The 14,800-nt window shown below is 37.8% G+C and overlaps 1 protein-coding gene across 2 annotated transcripts in view; it reads left to right on the top strand.

Moving 5' to 3' along the window:
• The window catches only part of ATP6V1A (ATPase H+ transporting V1 subunit A), a 62,795-nt gene extending 48,336 nt beyond the window's left edge, over positions 1–14,459 (top strand). For both annotated transcript variants that reach the window (XM_050778798.1, XM_050778797.1), the window contains exons 12-15: positions 712–915; positions 6,076–6,170; positions 7,800–7,971; positions 11,756–14,459. In XM_050778798.1, coding sequence (XP_050634755.1) covers positions 712–915; positions 6,076–6,170; positions 7,800–7,971; positions 11,756–11,848 — 564 coding nt within the window. In that variant the 3' untranslated portion in view covers positions 11,849–14,459. The remainder of the gene's footprint in view (positions 1–711; positions 916–6,075; positions 6,171–7,799; positions 7,972–11,755) is intronic.
• The last annotated feature ends 341 nt before the right edge of the window (positions 14,460–14,800 follow it).

The following is a 14,800-nucleotide window of genomic DNA, read 5'->3' as shown; positions in this document are numbered from 1 at the left end:
TAGGATTACAGGTGTAAGCCACCATGCCTGGCCAGTTAGAGGTTTTTAATCAAAGTAAAGTGTGTATTCCATCTACATAAACTTTTTCTGGTTCTATTGTACCATAATAATTTTCAAAAGAGTAAATTAATTTTTCTTTTTGCTGTTGGATTTGACACACTATTAAGAAAATACAGGTAAATTTTAAATTTGATTTGTAGGTATTACCCACTTTGAAAATAAAAGGAAATAGATTATTGTCATTTTCTGCAAATTTTATTCTGTCTTAATTTTACTTAGTATATACTAAAACGATGTATAATTTGACCAGTGAATTATAGAATTGCATATTTAGGGGCCAGGCATGGTGGCTCATGCCTATAATTCCAGCACTTTGGCAGGCCGAGGATCACATGAGGTCAGGAGTTCGAGATAAACCTGGCCAACGTGGTGAAACCCCATCTCTACTAAAAATACGAAAATTAGCCAGGCCTGATGGCGCATGCCTGTAATCCCAGCTACTTGTGAAGCTGAGTCAGGAGAATTGTTTGAACCCAGGAGGGAGAGGCTGTAGTGAGCGGAGATCATGCCACTGCACTCCAGCCTGGGTGATAGAGTAAGACTGTCTCAAAGAAAAAAAAAATTGCATGGTTAGGACAAATATGCTTCAGAATTTTTTTAACTTTGTTTTTTAAGAAAAATTACTGTTTTGTTTTGTTTTTTTTTAATCAGGTGTTCTGGGGCTTAGATAAGAAACTAGCTCAGCGTAAGCATTTCCCCTCTGTCAATTGGCTCATCAGCTACAGCAAGTATATGCGTGCCTTGGATGAATACTATGACAAACACTTCACAGAGTTCGTTCCTCTGAGGACCAAAGCTAAGGAAATTCTGCAGGAAGAAGAAGACCTGGCAGAAATTGTACAGCTTGTCGGAAAGGTGAGTTGTTAAATTCCATGGAAAATAGATCTGTGGGTTACACTGGGGTGTTACAAGAACAGATAGAGCCTTAGATATTGCAGATTCTTGCCTAGCAAAATAAATATTTATTAAATATTTTTAATTGAAATTTTTAATTCATTACACTACTTAGCATGGTTCTTGGGTATATTGTAGGTGAGAAAGAAACACTTGATTTACTTTTATCTTGAAATGGAATATACCCATCACCAACCAAATTAGAGGTGGTAGAGTTAGGATTTGTTAACATACATTTTTGTAGGAATGCTAGGGCTAGGTACCAGAAGGATTGGCTTATAGTTCCTCCATTAATTAGCTATGTGGCCTTAACCAGGTGACTTACATTCTTGTGTCTGTATCTTGATTCTTCAAGGAAAGATGGTGTAATTAAATTTAGGCAAATTAAATGCCAGAATGAAGACTTCTCAGGTAGTATGCAATGCTAGTTAGTACTCAGAGTTCTCTGTCTGGTTTTGTTCTTTTTATTATATGTTATAAAGTCACCTCCTAATTTATTCCAAAAAAGGTTAATATTTGGAGATAGCTAACATTGTAGCATGTATTACTACTTATTATTTGTAGAATAAAAATATTCTCTTATCTGCCCAATAAGAGAAGCAAGAAACAAGAAGAACTGTAAAACCAGATAAAGGCAATACAAGAAAGGAAAAATATAGGCTAATATTGTTGATGAATGTAGGTATGAATGTAGATACTTAATAAAATATTAAATATTAGAGTATGAGGTCCAGTAGGATATTAAAGACAACAAAATGATACATCATAAGCAAGTTTATCTCAGGAATGTCCATATTAGACACAGAAGATCTATTGTAATTCACTAAAGTAATAATCGGAAAAGGATATCTCTATTAATGTAGAAAAATATTTGAAGTTTATTACAATTTTTAGAAACAGCAAACAAGGAATGGAAGAGAACTTCCTTAATGTGTTGAAAGTAATATACTAAGACCTAGGGAAACCACTTTACTTACTGGAGAAATTTCAGATGCATTTCATTTAAAAACTGGGATTAAGACAAGCATGCCTAATCTCATCACTGTGTTTAGTCGAATACCAGAGATTATAACCAATGGTGTAAGAAGAGAAAAAAGAAAAATTGTAAAGAAAGAAATAACAATGTCATTGTTTGTAGATAATGTGCTCTTATATTAGAAATATAACAGAATTAACAGAGAAACAGAAGTAAGAGTTCACTGGGGGGTTATGATTCAAGATAAACACAAATCAAGAGAATTTCTCTACACTAGCAATACCAACTAGAAAATAAAAGTAAAAATAAGATGTTCTCAATAGCAACAAAAACTAGAGTGTAGGAACTAACCAGAAATATGTATTTCTTCTATGAAAACCACTTTTAAACTAATAAATGAAACAGAAGATGATCTGAAAATAGAAACAGTCCATGCTCTTGGATGGAATGACTTATTAAAAAGATGCCACTTCTCAGCCAGGCGTGGTGGCTCATACCTGTAATCTCAGCACTTTGGGAGGCTGAGGCGGGCAGATCACGAGGTCAGGAGTTTAAGACCAGCCTGGCCCATCTCTACTAAAAATACAAAAAATTAGCTGGGCATGGTGGCGGGCACCTGTAATCTCAGCTACTTGGGAGGCTGAGGCAGGAGAATTGCTTGAACCTGGGAGGCGGAGGCTGCAGTAAGCCAAAATCGCACCACTGCACTCTAGCCTGGGCGACAGAATAAGATTCCATCTCAAAAAAAAAAAAAAAAAAGCCATTTCTCTTTAATCTGTAAATTCAATGTAACGCCAATCTAAAATTCATTTGATTTCACAAAGATTCACAACCTTAAATAAGAACAGTAAAGTGTGAGCTTTTCCCCTATTGGATAAGGGGAAATACAAAACCATAATAATAAAGATAGTGTGGTATTGGTAAAATAACAGACCAGCAGACCAGTGGAACAGAATAGAGATAGACTTATGATTGTATAAACCATTGATAATGCAAAGATGGTACCAAAAATCAAGTGAGGAGAAGATATATTGTTTTAGTCTGTGATAGAAAACTGTTTACTATTTGGAGGAAAAAAACAAAATTGGATTGTTCTCTAATTCCACATACAAAGTTAGAATCCAGATAGATTCACAATTTACATGGGAAAGGTAAGACTTTCAGTTTAATAGAAAACAAATATTAAGAAAATATCTTTGTGATCTAGAGTTGGAAAAGGAATTCTAAAATAAACCCGTTAACATTAGCCTTAAAACAATAAAAGGAGTTTTTTGATTACATGAAAAGTAAGCATTTATGTTTAGCAAAGGCCTATCCTGGTTAAGGGTAACAGACCAGTGACATTGGGAGGGAAGTTTGTGACGTCTAAAACTCATGGACTGGCTGGGCATTGTGACTCACACCTGTAATCCCAGCATTTTGGGAGGCCGAGGTGAGTGGATGGCTTGACTCCAGGAGTTCAAGACCAGCCTGGGCAACATGACGAGACCTTGTCTCTACAAAAAATATAAAAATCAGCTGTGTGTGGTGGTGCAGGCCGGTAGTCCCAGCTACTTGGGAAGCTGAGGTGGGAGGATCACTTGAGCTCAGGAGGTTGAGACTACAGTGAAGTGATATCTCGCCACTGCACTCCATCCTGGGTGACAGAGTGAGACCCTATCTCTATTAAAAAATAAGTAAATACATAATAAGATAAAAATGTTTAGAAAAATTTGAATTTTAAAAATACTTTTTAAAAAATTAAAGAAAACACCGATGGACTAATGTCTAAAATGTACAAAGATCTTCTGTAAATGAATAAGAAGACTAGAACTTCAACAGAAATGTGGCCAAAAGAAAGAACAGACTGATTATAGAAAAGGAATCCCAAAAGACTAAGACCTATGGAGAATTGCTCAAACAACACTGAGAACACCACATTATACTAGTTAAAATGTCAAATATTGCCAGTGTTGTGGAGACAGAGGAACTGGTGGGCGGATTGTCTGGTGCTGCCATTGTGGAGACCAGTCTGATAGGACTGACTTACATACCCTGGGACCTAGCAATTCTGTTTCTGGATATTTATCCCCAAAGAAATTCTCAAACAGGTCCTTAAGTGGATGTTTGTGGTGGTGGGGAAATAGAAGAAATCTGAAGGTCCTCTACTGTGAGCAAAAGATGGAAGGTAAAATAGGGAGGGTGCACACCATAGACGATGAAATATATGAGAGCTGGAAGCTGCAGACCATGTGGCACAGCAGCATGGGTGGATCGAAACAAAGTACCAAACCAAAGACACAAGTAAGAATGTTTTACATAATTAAAGACACTTGCACAAAATAAAATACACATTGTACATGAATTTATACAAATAAAAGAATGCACATAAAACATTGTTTAATATTTACCTGTGGTTGAAGAGGACTACGGATAAAGGGGATTTACAAAAAAAAACTGGAGACCTGATCCTTACCTAAGGAACTTAGCACGCATAAATAATGAAAGAATGTAGTTAACTCATTGGGCTTGTCCATTTTCCACTCTCAAGAAATCTTTACCTGTTAGTGATCCCAGCAACACTGATATTATCTCTTAAGGCTGCTACGGCGATTATAAAAGTTAGGGCTTTTGAGGTAGTGATATTTAAAGGATGAAGCTCTGTAACTTAGCTATACTAGTAAAATAGCACTCAGACATAGAATAGTACATACTTACTGTACTTCATAGTTCTAAATACTTTGTAATGTTTTTAAAATTCAACTATTTATGAGATATAGATTTTTATTAAACAAACTTAAGACTGAGAATACAAATAATTAAGATAGCAAGCCAAGATGTGAAGCGGTATTTCAAAAAAAGATATCAAGCTTATGTGTGTGTGTGTGTATGTATGTATGTATGTATGTATGTATATGTATTTTTGAGAGGGAGTCTCACACTGTCACCAGGCTGGAGTGCAGTCGCGCGATCTCGGCTCACTGCAACATCCGCCTCCCAAGTTCAAGGGATTCTCCTGCCTCAGCCCCCTCGAGTAGCTGGGACTACAGGCGTGCGCTACCGCACCTGGCTAATTTTTGTATTTTTAGTAGAGATGGGATTTCCCCATGTTTTCCAGGATGGTCTCGATCTCTTGACCTTGCAATCTGCCCACCTTGGCCTCCCAAAGTGCTGGGATTACAGGTGTGAGCCACAGCATCCGGCGAAAACAGCAAGCTTTTTGCCACCCATGTTTGTTTGGGATTTTTGTGTGTGTGTGTGAGACAAGTTCTCGCTCTGTCACCCAGGCTGGAGTGCAGTGGCACGATCTCAGCTCACTGCAACCTCCATCTGCCTCCCAGGCTCAAGCAATCTTCCCACCCCAGCCTCCCAAGTAGCTGTGTCTACAGGCGCGTGCCACCACACCTGGCTAATTTTTGTATTTTTTGTAGAGACAGGTTTTCACCATGTTGCCCAAGCTGGTCTCGCACTCCTGAACTCAAGCAATCTTCCTGCCTCAGCCTCCCAAAGTGCTGGGATTACAGGTGTTAGCCACTGCACCCGGACCCATGTTCTTAGCAGCACTGTTCACAATAGCCAGGAAGTGGAAGCAACCCAAATGCCCATCTATGGATGAATCCATAAACAAAATGTGATATATATATATAAAATGAGATATTATTCAGCCTTAAAAAAGAAAGAGATCCTGTCACATGCCTCAGTACAGATGAACTCTGAGGGCATTATGCTAAGTGAAATAAGCTGGTCCCAAAAGGACAAACATTGTATGATTTCATTTTTATGAGGTATTTAAAATAGTCAAATTCATAGAAACAGAAAGTAGAATAGTGGTTACCGGGGCTGGGGGAGGAGAGAAAGGAGAGTTACTGTTCATTGGATGTAATGTTTCAGACTTACAACATGGAAAAGCCCTAGAAATCTGTTTCACAGTAATGTGAGTATATATAACACTACTGCCTATATAATTAAAAGCGGCAAAGATGGTACATTTTATGTTATATGCTTTTTAACCACAGTTTAAAAAGAAAAGCAATCAGAAAGCAGTTATAAGTAAATTTATTAACAATAGGTGATTGTGAATTATATAGTTTCTGCTTGTTAATTAATTGCCACCATCGATCTTACATTTTAGAGTAAATGTCTAAAAATATCTTTTTCTCTTCTAGGCTTCTTTGGCAGAAACAGATAAAATCACTCTGGAGGTAGCAAAACTTATCAAAGATGATTTCCTACAACAAAATGGATATACTCCTTATGACAGGTAAGCTATATTGATTTCCTTTTTTTATTTGAGGATTTTCTATTGTGTTTTGATGAAGGGGTACACATAAAAACCTTTTTTTATTCTCATACAGGCTCATACACTCTGATTTAGTAGATTGGTTTATTTGTATATTTGTAGTAGACATCTAATGATCTAATATGTCCCCTATCTTGATTTGCTCATTTGTCCAATTACAACAGTATTTTCACTCATACATTCATCTATAGTTAGATTTAATTGTGGCTTAGTGCAGAAGCCTTCTTCATTTCTTTCCACTGCCCATGTCTCCTTTACTCTCTTACGTTGTTGTTTTGAGACAGGATCTCACTCTGTCACCCAAACTAGAGTGCGGTAGCGCAGTCTCAGCTGCTGCAGCCTCAACCTCCTGACAGTTCTCTCACCTCAGCCTCCTGAGTAGCTAGAACTGCAGGTGCCCACCACCAATTTTTTTTTTTTTTGGTAGAGACTGAGTTTTGCCATGTTGCCCAGGCTGGTCTCCAACTCCTGGGCTCAAGCAATCCACCCACCTCGGCCTCCCAAAGTGTTGGGACTCAGGCATGAGCCAACATGCCTGGCTTCTTTTACTCTTTTCCTAAATAATTATTACTCTTTTCCTAAATAATTAATAGTTCTGCTTTCATGCCTCATTTCCCAAGAGTCCTATTGCTTGCTTTCTACCAAGGTCTCTGTTAGAGCACTCCAACTCCTACTCAGTGCTTTCTTTTTTCCATCATTATCAATGCTACTACTGAGGCTTGTTTAAAGTTCTCATTTCTTTTCAACTTTGAGAATTTAGCCCTTTCATGCCAGATTATCTTTTCTCCCTTAAATCATATTTGGCCCCATACAAGACTGAAGAAGGAACTGAGCCAATAGAAGGATTACCGGAATGTAGGGCAAGCAGTAAATATGCCAGTTTATCAGTAAGCCCCAGAAATTTGCTCTGTTGGGAACTTATGAAGCTTCTAGGAACCACCTACACAGAGATAACAAGGGAAAAATTATTTGGAAAAGGTGTAATAGGAGTATGCATGAAATTATGTACGCAAATGTGTTTAAACATGTCCAAAAGTTGTAAGAATGTATGTGACTGCAATTGAGTATTTGTTCTTGTGTCTGTTATTTAAAAAGTGGCAAATGAAAATGAACACATTAAGAAAAAAGGGGCTACTACTAACTTTAGGAACTTGCAATTTCCTGCTTTCTTATTACTCATTAAACCTAATCCACTATCACAAGGGAGTCTTTACAACTCAGTTATTTTACCATTTGTGTTACTTATTTAACTGCATTGTACAAAAACAAACCCTCAGAGAGTCATTAGATTATAGCAATACTGTTTCATTGTTTTCCAACTTGATGATTTTAACAGAGAAAAGTAAAATTTACCCTTAAAATAAATAAAAGAATATATATCTTCTTCTATCCCATATCCTGAGACATCTCTGTCCAAAAACTCTGGTTAAGCAGCTGTTGGTCTTTTCACTATTATTTTTTTATTCCTTATGTATCGTCTAATAAGTAAGCAATCTGCATACTTAGATAAAGAAACGAATGCTCTAGTAGTTTTATGAACCTGTTTTGGAATTTATTTTTGTTAACTTTTTTGACCGTCATTTATTCTAGGTTCTGCCCATTCTACAAGACAGTAGGGATGCTGTCCAACATGATTGCATTTTACGATATGGCTCGTAGAGCTGTTGAAACCACTGCCCAGAGTGACAATAAAATCACATGGTCCATTATTCGTGAACACATGGGAGACATCCTCTATAAACTTTCCTCCATGAAATTCAAGGTATATTTTGTTTCTGCTGTAACTTTTTTTATTTGAAAATGCTTCTTTTTTTCTCTCTCTCTCTTTTTTTTTTTTTTTTTTAGACAGAGTCTCGCTCTGTTGCCAGGCTGGAGTGCAGTGGCATGATCTTGTCTCACTCACTGCAGCCTCTGCCTCCTGGGTTCAAACGATTCTCCTGCCTCAACCTTCCCGAATAGCTGGGACTACAGGCACGTGCCATGACACCCAGCTAATTTTTGGATTTTTTAAGTAGAGACAGGGTTTCACCACGTTGGCCAGAATGGTCTCGATCGTTTGACCTCATGATCCGCCCACCTCGGCCTCCCAAAGTGCAATGCTTCTGTTTAATTTTTCTAGCTATTTTGAGCCCAAACCTGGGCTATAAAACTTAGTTATTTTCACACATGTTCAGGTTTTGTAAAACCAGTAGAGGCCTCAAAGTTATGTTCAAATAGGAATTCTAATGATAAAAATTAGTATATCAGCCAGGCACAGTGGTTCTCATGCCTGTAATCCCAGCACTTTCAAAGGCTGAGGCAAGAGGATGACTTGAGCCCAGGAGTTCAAGACCAGCCTGGGCAACATGTCGAAATCCTGTCTCTACAAAAAATACAAAAGATTAGCCAGGTGTGGGGCACACACCTGTAGTCTCAGCTACCTGGGAGGCTGAGGTCAAGGCTGCAGTGTGCCATGATCGCGCCACTACTCTGCAGCCTGGGCGACAGAGTGAGACCCAGTCTCAAAAAAAAAAAAAAAAAATTATGTCACGTCTAAAATAAATGCTGATGTGTATTCCTTTTTGTCTTAGCTGCCAGGCAAATTAGAGCTTGCTTCATAGATGAGCAACAATTACCTTACTCCAAGTGCCTATTAACCTCTAGCCCACATGTTCTTCTGAAATGACATCTCTGTTTACTTCTTTTAAATATCATGTACTGCACATCCTTTTTTAACTCTTTTTTTTTTTTTCTTTTTTGAGACAGAGTCTTGCTCTATCACCCAGGCTGGAATACAGTGGCATGATCTCGGCTCACTGCAACCTCCACCTCCTGGGTTCAAGCGATTCTCCTGACTCAGCCTCCCAAGTAGCTGGGATTACAGGTGCCTGCCACCACGCCCAGCTAATTTTTGTATTTTTAGAAGAGACAGGGTTTCACCATGTTGTCCAGGCTGGTCTCGAACTCCTGACCTCATGTGATCCGCCCTCCTCGGCCTCCCAAAGTGCTGGGATTACAGGCATAACCCACCGTGCCTGGCCATTTTTTAACTTTTAAGTAGCCTCTTGTTCTTTTGGAAGTACACAAGATAAAAATAGATAATTAAATGAAATTATTAGTAGGAACTCAAATATATAAGATTGTTTTTTAAATATTTGATCAGTTGAATTGTATTTATTTCTGTCATGACATCCAGGCATATTTACTAACCATCTACTGAGAATGATTCTCTGAGTGTATATGTAATATAAAAATTTTAAGATAGTACATACATTTTATGTGTGTGTTTACACTATAGATTGAAAGTAAACCTGTACAAATAATCACTATATTGAGAATTTAAAAACATTTACACCTTTTTGGTCTTGTCATTTCACCTTGAGATACATAAAACAAAGGAAGTAACCAGAATTTTGATATGGATATACAAGGTTGTTTATTAAATTTCTTTTATTTTATTTTTTTTCTTTTTGAGATGGAGTCTTGCTCTATTGTCCAGGCTGGAGTGCAGTGGTACGATCTTGGCTCACAGCAACCTCCATCTCCCAGGTTCAAGCAATTCTCCCTGCCTCAGGCTCCCAAGTAGCTGGGATTACAGGTGCATTCACTACACCCGGCTAATTTTTGTATTTTTAATAGAGACGGGGGTTTCTCTATGTTGGCCAGGCTGGTCTCGAACTCCTGACCTCAGGTGATCTGTCTGCCTCGGCCTCCCAAAGCGCTGGGATTACAGGCATGAGCCACTACACTAAGCCAAATTTCTTAAATGTCACCCAAGAATGAACAGAGCCAACAGTACATTATGGTGTGTCCATAAGATAGATATTATGAAGGCATTACCATTTTGGTCAAAAATATTCAAAGACATGGAGAAATGCTTATGTCACAGAGTAAAAAAACTTCCAAATGTAACTTGATCCAAATAATGTCTTAAAAAACTATATATTCATAGGAAGTATGTAGTAATAATTTCTATTTACATGCTTATTGTGTCAAATTAACATCACAGGTATTTTTTAATGTCATTACTCTTCTGTAGCATTGTTTTGTGGCTGGACAGTAATATTTTTCTATTCATAGACACTTAGAAAATTTCCAGTTATTGGCCGGGCGCGGCAGCTCACATCTGTAATCCCAGCACTTTAGGATGGATCACCTGAGGTCAGGAGTTCTAGACTAGCCTGACCAACATGGAGAAACCCCGTCTCTACTAAAAATACAAAATTAGCCAGGCGTGGTGGTGCATGCCTATAATCCCAGCTACTCAGGAGGCTGAGGCAGGAGAATCACTTAAACCCGGGAGGTGCAAGTTGCGATGAGCCGAGATCACGCCACCGCACTCCAGCCTGGGCAACAAGAGCAAAACTCTGTCTCAAAAAAAAAAAAAAAGAAAAGAAAATTTCCCGTTATTGGCGTGGATGACCATGTAGTTGTATGTAGTTGGTTTTGTGCATTTTCTTAGTATGGAGTCCCAGAAGTGGAATTATTGGGTTAGAGAACTGGAACATTTTAAAGTCTTTTTTTTTTTTGAGATGGAGTCTCACTCTGTCACTAGGCTGGAGTGCAGTGGCGGGATTTCAGCTCACTGCAACCTCCGCCTCCTGGGTTCAAGTGAGTCTCCTGCCTCAGCCTCCCAAATAGCTGGGACTATAGGCACACGCCACCATGCCCAGCTAATTTTTTTGTATTTTTAGTAGAGACAGGGTTTCACCATGTTGGCCAGGATGGTCTCAATCTCCCGACCTAGTGATCTGCCCATCTCAGCCCCCCAAAGTGCTGGGATTACAGGCGTGAGGCACCAAGCCTTGTTAAGTCTCATTTATACATAGTAGTAAGTTGCTTTTCATAAGGATTTTAAATAATGGTGCATTTTAACATTATATCCTAAATTTTACTTTTCCATCCCAGTATGATACCAGATGTTGAGCAAATTCTGTTTTGATTAAATTCCTAATTATCGTGCATTAAGTCATATTCATCTAATATATGAAGTGGCATAATTTCCCACTATTGTGCACATTGTTGAGGATAAAGCCTTTGGTCACCGAATGTGGTGATCAAGCAAAATGCAAAATTTAAATTTTGTTTTCTTTCTGTTTGGTTGGATTTGTATCCTTAAGAAAAAGGGAAAATGAGTATAGTTTTATCTCCTGCCTGTGGTTTACCACCTACTACTCAAAATATATAAAATACAAGTAACTTGGGCCAGGTGCAGTGGCTCACACCTGTAATCCCAGCACTTTGGGAGGCCGAGGCAAGTGGATCACTTGAGGTCAGGAGTTCAATACCAGCATGGCCAACATGGTGAAACCCTGTCTTTACTAAAAATACAAGAAAAAATTAGCTGGGCATGATAGTGGGTGCCTGTAATCCCAATTACTTGGGAGGCTAAGGCATGAGAATCACTTGAAGCCAGGAGTCGGAGGTTGCAGTGAGCCGAGATCGTGCCACTGCACTCCAGCCTGGGCGACAGAGTAAGACTCTGTCTCCAAAAAAAAAAGTAACTTACTAAACATAATGAAAATTATTTTCCAAATGCAAGTTGAATTTGTAATGTCTTCTTTCAGGATCCACTGAAAGATGGTGAGGCAAAGATCAAGAGCGACTATGCACAACTTCTTGAAGATATGCAGAATGCATTCCGTAGCCTTGAAGATTAGAAGCCTTGAAGATTAGAACTGTGATTTCCTTTTCCTCAACAAGCTCCTATGTGTATATTTTCCTGAATTTCTCATCTCAAACCCTTTGCTTCTTTATTGTGCAGCTTTGAGACTAGTGCCTATGTGTGTTATTTGTTTCCCTGTTTTTCTGGTAGGTCTTATATAAAACTAACATTCCTTTGTTCTAGTGTTGTGAAGGGCCTCCGTCTTCCTCTATCTGAAGTGGTGAATGTAGTAAATATATATTATGGTTACACTACTGTAAACTTGTATGTAGGGTGATGACCCTCTTTGTCCTAGGTGTGCCCTTATTTCTATTAAATTGTAAACAGGACTACTGCATGTACTCTCTTTGCAGTGAATTTGGAATGGAAGGCCAGGTTTCTATAACTTTTGAACAGGTACTTTGTGAAATGACTCAATATCTATTGTGGTAAGCTCATTGGCAGCTTAGCATTTTGCAGAGGAATTGCTTTGCAGGAAATATTTAATTTTCAAAAACATAATGATTAATGTTCCAATTATGCATCGCTTCCCCCACTATAAATCAGGAATATTTGTGAGAAACTATTGGGAACTATGCTCTTTTTATTTTTATTTTTTATTTATTTTATTTTTTTTGAGACAGAGTTTCACTCTTGTTGCCCAGGCTGGGGTGCAATGGCACGATCTTGGCTCACTGCAACCTCAGCCTCCCGGGTTCAAGCGATTCTCCTGCCTCAGCCTCCCTGGTAGCTAGGATTATACAGGCATGCTTCACCATGCCCAGCTAATTTTGTATTTTTAGTAGAAACGGGGTTTCACCATATTGGTCAGGCTGGTCTCGAACTCCCAACCTCAGGTGATCTGCCCGCCTCGGCCTCCCAAAGTGCTGGGATTACAGGCATAAGCTACCACGCCCGGCCGGGGACTATACTCTTTTTAAAATAGACATTTGTGGGGCTCACACAATATATGAAACAGTACCCTCTAAAAAAGAGAAGAAAAGAATCAGGCGGTCAAACTTAGAGCAACATTGTCTTATTAAAGCATAGTTTATTTCACTAGAAAAAATTTAGTATCAAGGACTATTATATACTTCATTACTAGAAGTTCTTTTTAAAATTACATTTAAAACAATCACTGAAAACTTGATCTACATCACACCTTCTTTATTTTCCTTAAACATCTTGGAAGCCTAAGCTTCTGAGAATCATGTGGCAAGTGTGATGGGCAGTAAAATAGCAGAGATTTTAGTAGCAATTAAAGGCTGTTTGCACCTTTAAGGACCAGCTGGGCTATAGTGATTCCTGGGGCCAGAGTGGCATTATGTTTTTACGAAATAATGACGTGTCACATGTTTGCATGTTTGTTTGCTTGTTGAATTTTTGAACAGCCAGTTAACCAATCACAGAAAATATTACTTTCTTTCATATGGTTTTTGGTTCACTGGCTTAAGAGGTTTCTCAGACTATCTATGGCCACAGCAGCATACCAGTTTCCATCCTAATAGGAATGAAATTAATTTTGTATCTACTGATAACAGAATCTGCATCACATGAAAAAAAAAAGATCATTTTATCCATCTTTTAAGTATATGTTTAAAATAATAATTTATGTGTCTGCATATTGCAGAACAGCTCTGAGAGCAACAGTTTCCCATTAACTCTTTCTGACCAGTAGTGCTGGCACCATTGCTTCCTCTTTGGGTAGAGGAAAGGGTGTGTGAACATGGCTAACAATCTCAAATACCCAAATTGTGATAGCATAAATGAAGTATTTATTTTATGCCTCAGTATATTATTATTTAATTTTTTAGGTAATGCCTATATGTTGATCTATTAAGGAAAGAAGCAATCAGTAGAGAATTCAGGATAGTTTTGTTTAAATTCTTGCAGATTACATGTTTTTACAGTGGCCTGCTATTGAGGAAAGGTTTTCTTCCATACAACTTGTTTTAACCTTTGAGAACATTGACAGAAATTATGCAATGGTTTGTTGAGATGCGGACTTAATGGTGCTGTTTAATCAGTTTGCTTCCAAAGTGGCCTACCCAAGAGGCCCTAAGACTAGTAGAAATTAAAAGGATTTCAAAAACTTTCTATTCCTTTCTTAAACCTACCAGCAAGCTAGGATTGTGATAGCAATGAATGGTATGATGAAGAAAGTTTGACCAAATTTGTTTTTTTTGTTGTTGTTTTGAATTTGAAATCATTCTTATTCCCTTTAAGAATGTTTATGTATGAGTGTGAAGATGCTAGCGAACCTACGCTCAGAGATTCATCGTAAGTCTCTCTTCACCTGTTACAGAATTTCAGATTGGTCATTGATAGTATGTATTTCTTTAGTAAGAATGTGTTAAAATTACAATGATCTTTTAAAAAGATGATGCGGTTCTATATTTATTGTGCTGTGTCTGGTCCTAAGTGGAGCCAGTTAAACAAGTTTCCTATGTATTTTTCCAGTGTTAAATCTCACACATTGTACTTCGAAAATTTCCTTCCATCCTGAATAACGAATAGAAGAGGCCATATATATTGCCTCCTTATCCTTGAGATTTCACTATGTTTATGTTAAAAGTTGTGTATAATTGTTAAAATCTGTGAAAGAATAAAAAGTGGATTTAAATTAACATTTTTTTCTTTTTCTCTTTTTTATGGCACATTCTGCTAGAAAACGTGTACCTTGTATCTTGACTTACTGTTTTGGTATGACCTTTTAAAAATTTTTCCTTCCTTTTTATAGATTGTTTCTTAAGATTATGAAATTGAATTGGAGCCCTCACTATAGCCTGCAAAAAGGCCCATAATTGTATCACACTATGTTTTGGAAATATAATACACAGAATCCCATCCCATTCTGAATTTTACTTTAAATTGAGAAAGTGAGTGGTTTCTATAAATTCACTTCTAAATGCAAGGAAATCAGTGGTACTCTTCAGTTTTTAACAAGTGAACTAAAGCCTTGTAATTT

The sequence above is a fragment of the Macaca thibetana genome, chromosome 2 (assembly GCF_024542745.1).
Source record: "Macaca thibetana thibetana isolate TM-01 chromosome 2, ASM2454274v1, whole genome shotgun sequence".
In the NCBI taxonomy this organism is placed as follows: domain Eukaryota; kingdom Metazoa; phylum Chordata; class Mammalia; order Primates; family Cercopithecidae; genus Macaca; species Macaca thibetana.
The sequence above is the reverse complement of the archived record's forward strand: the minus strand, read 5'-3'. Positions and strand labels throughout refer to the sequence as shown.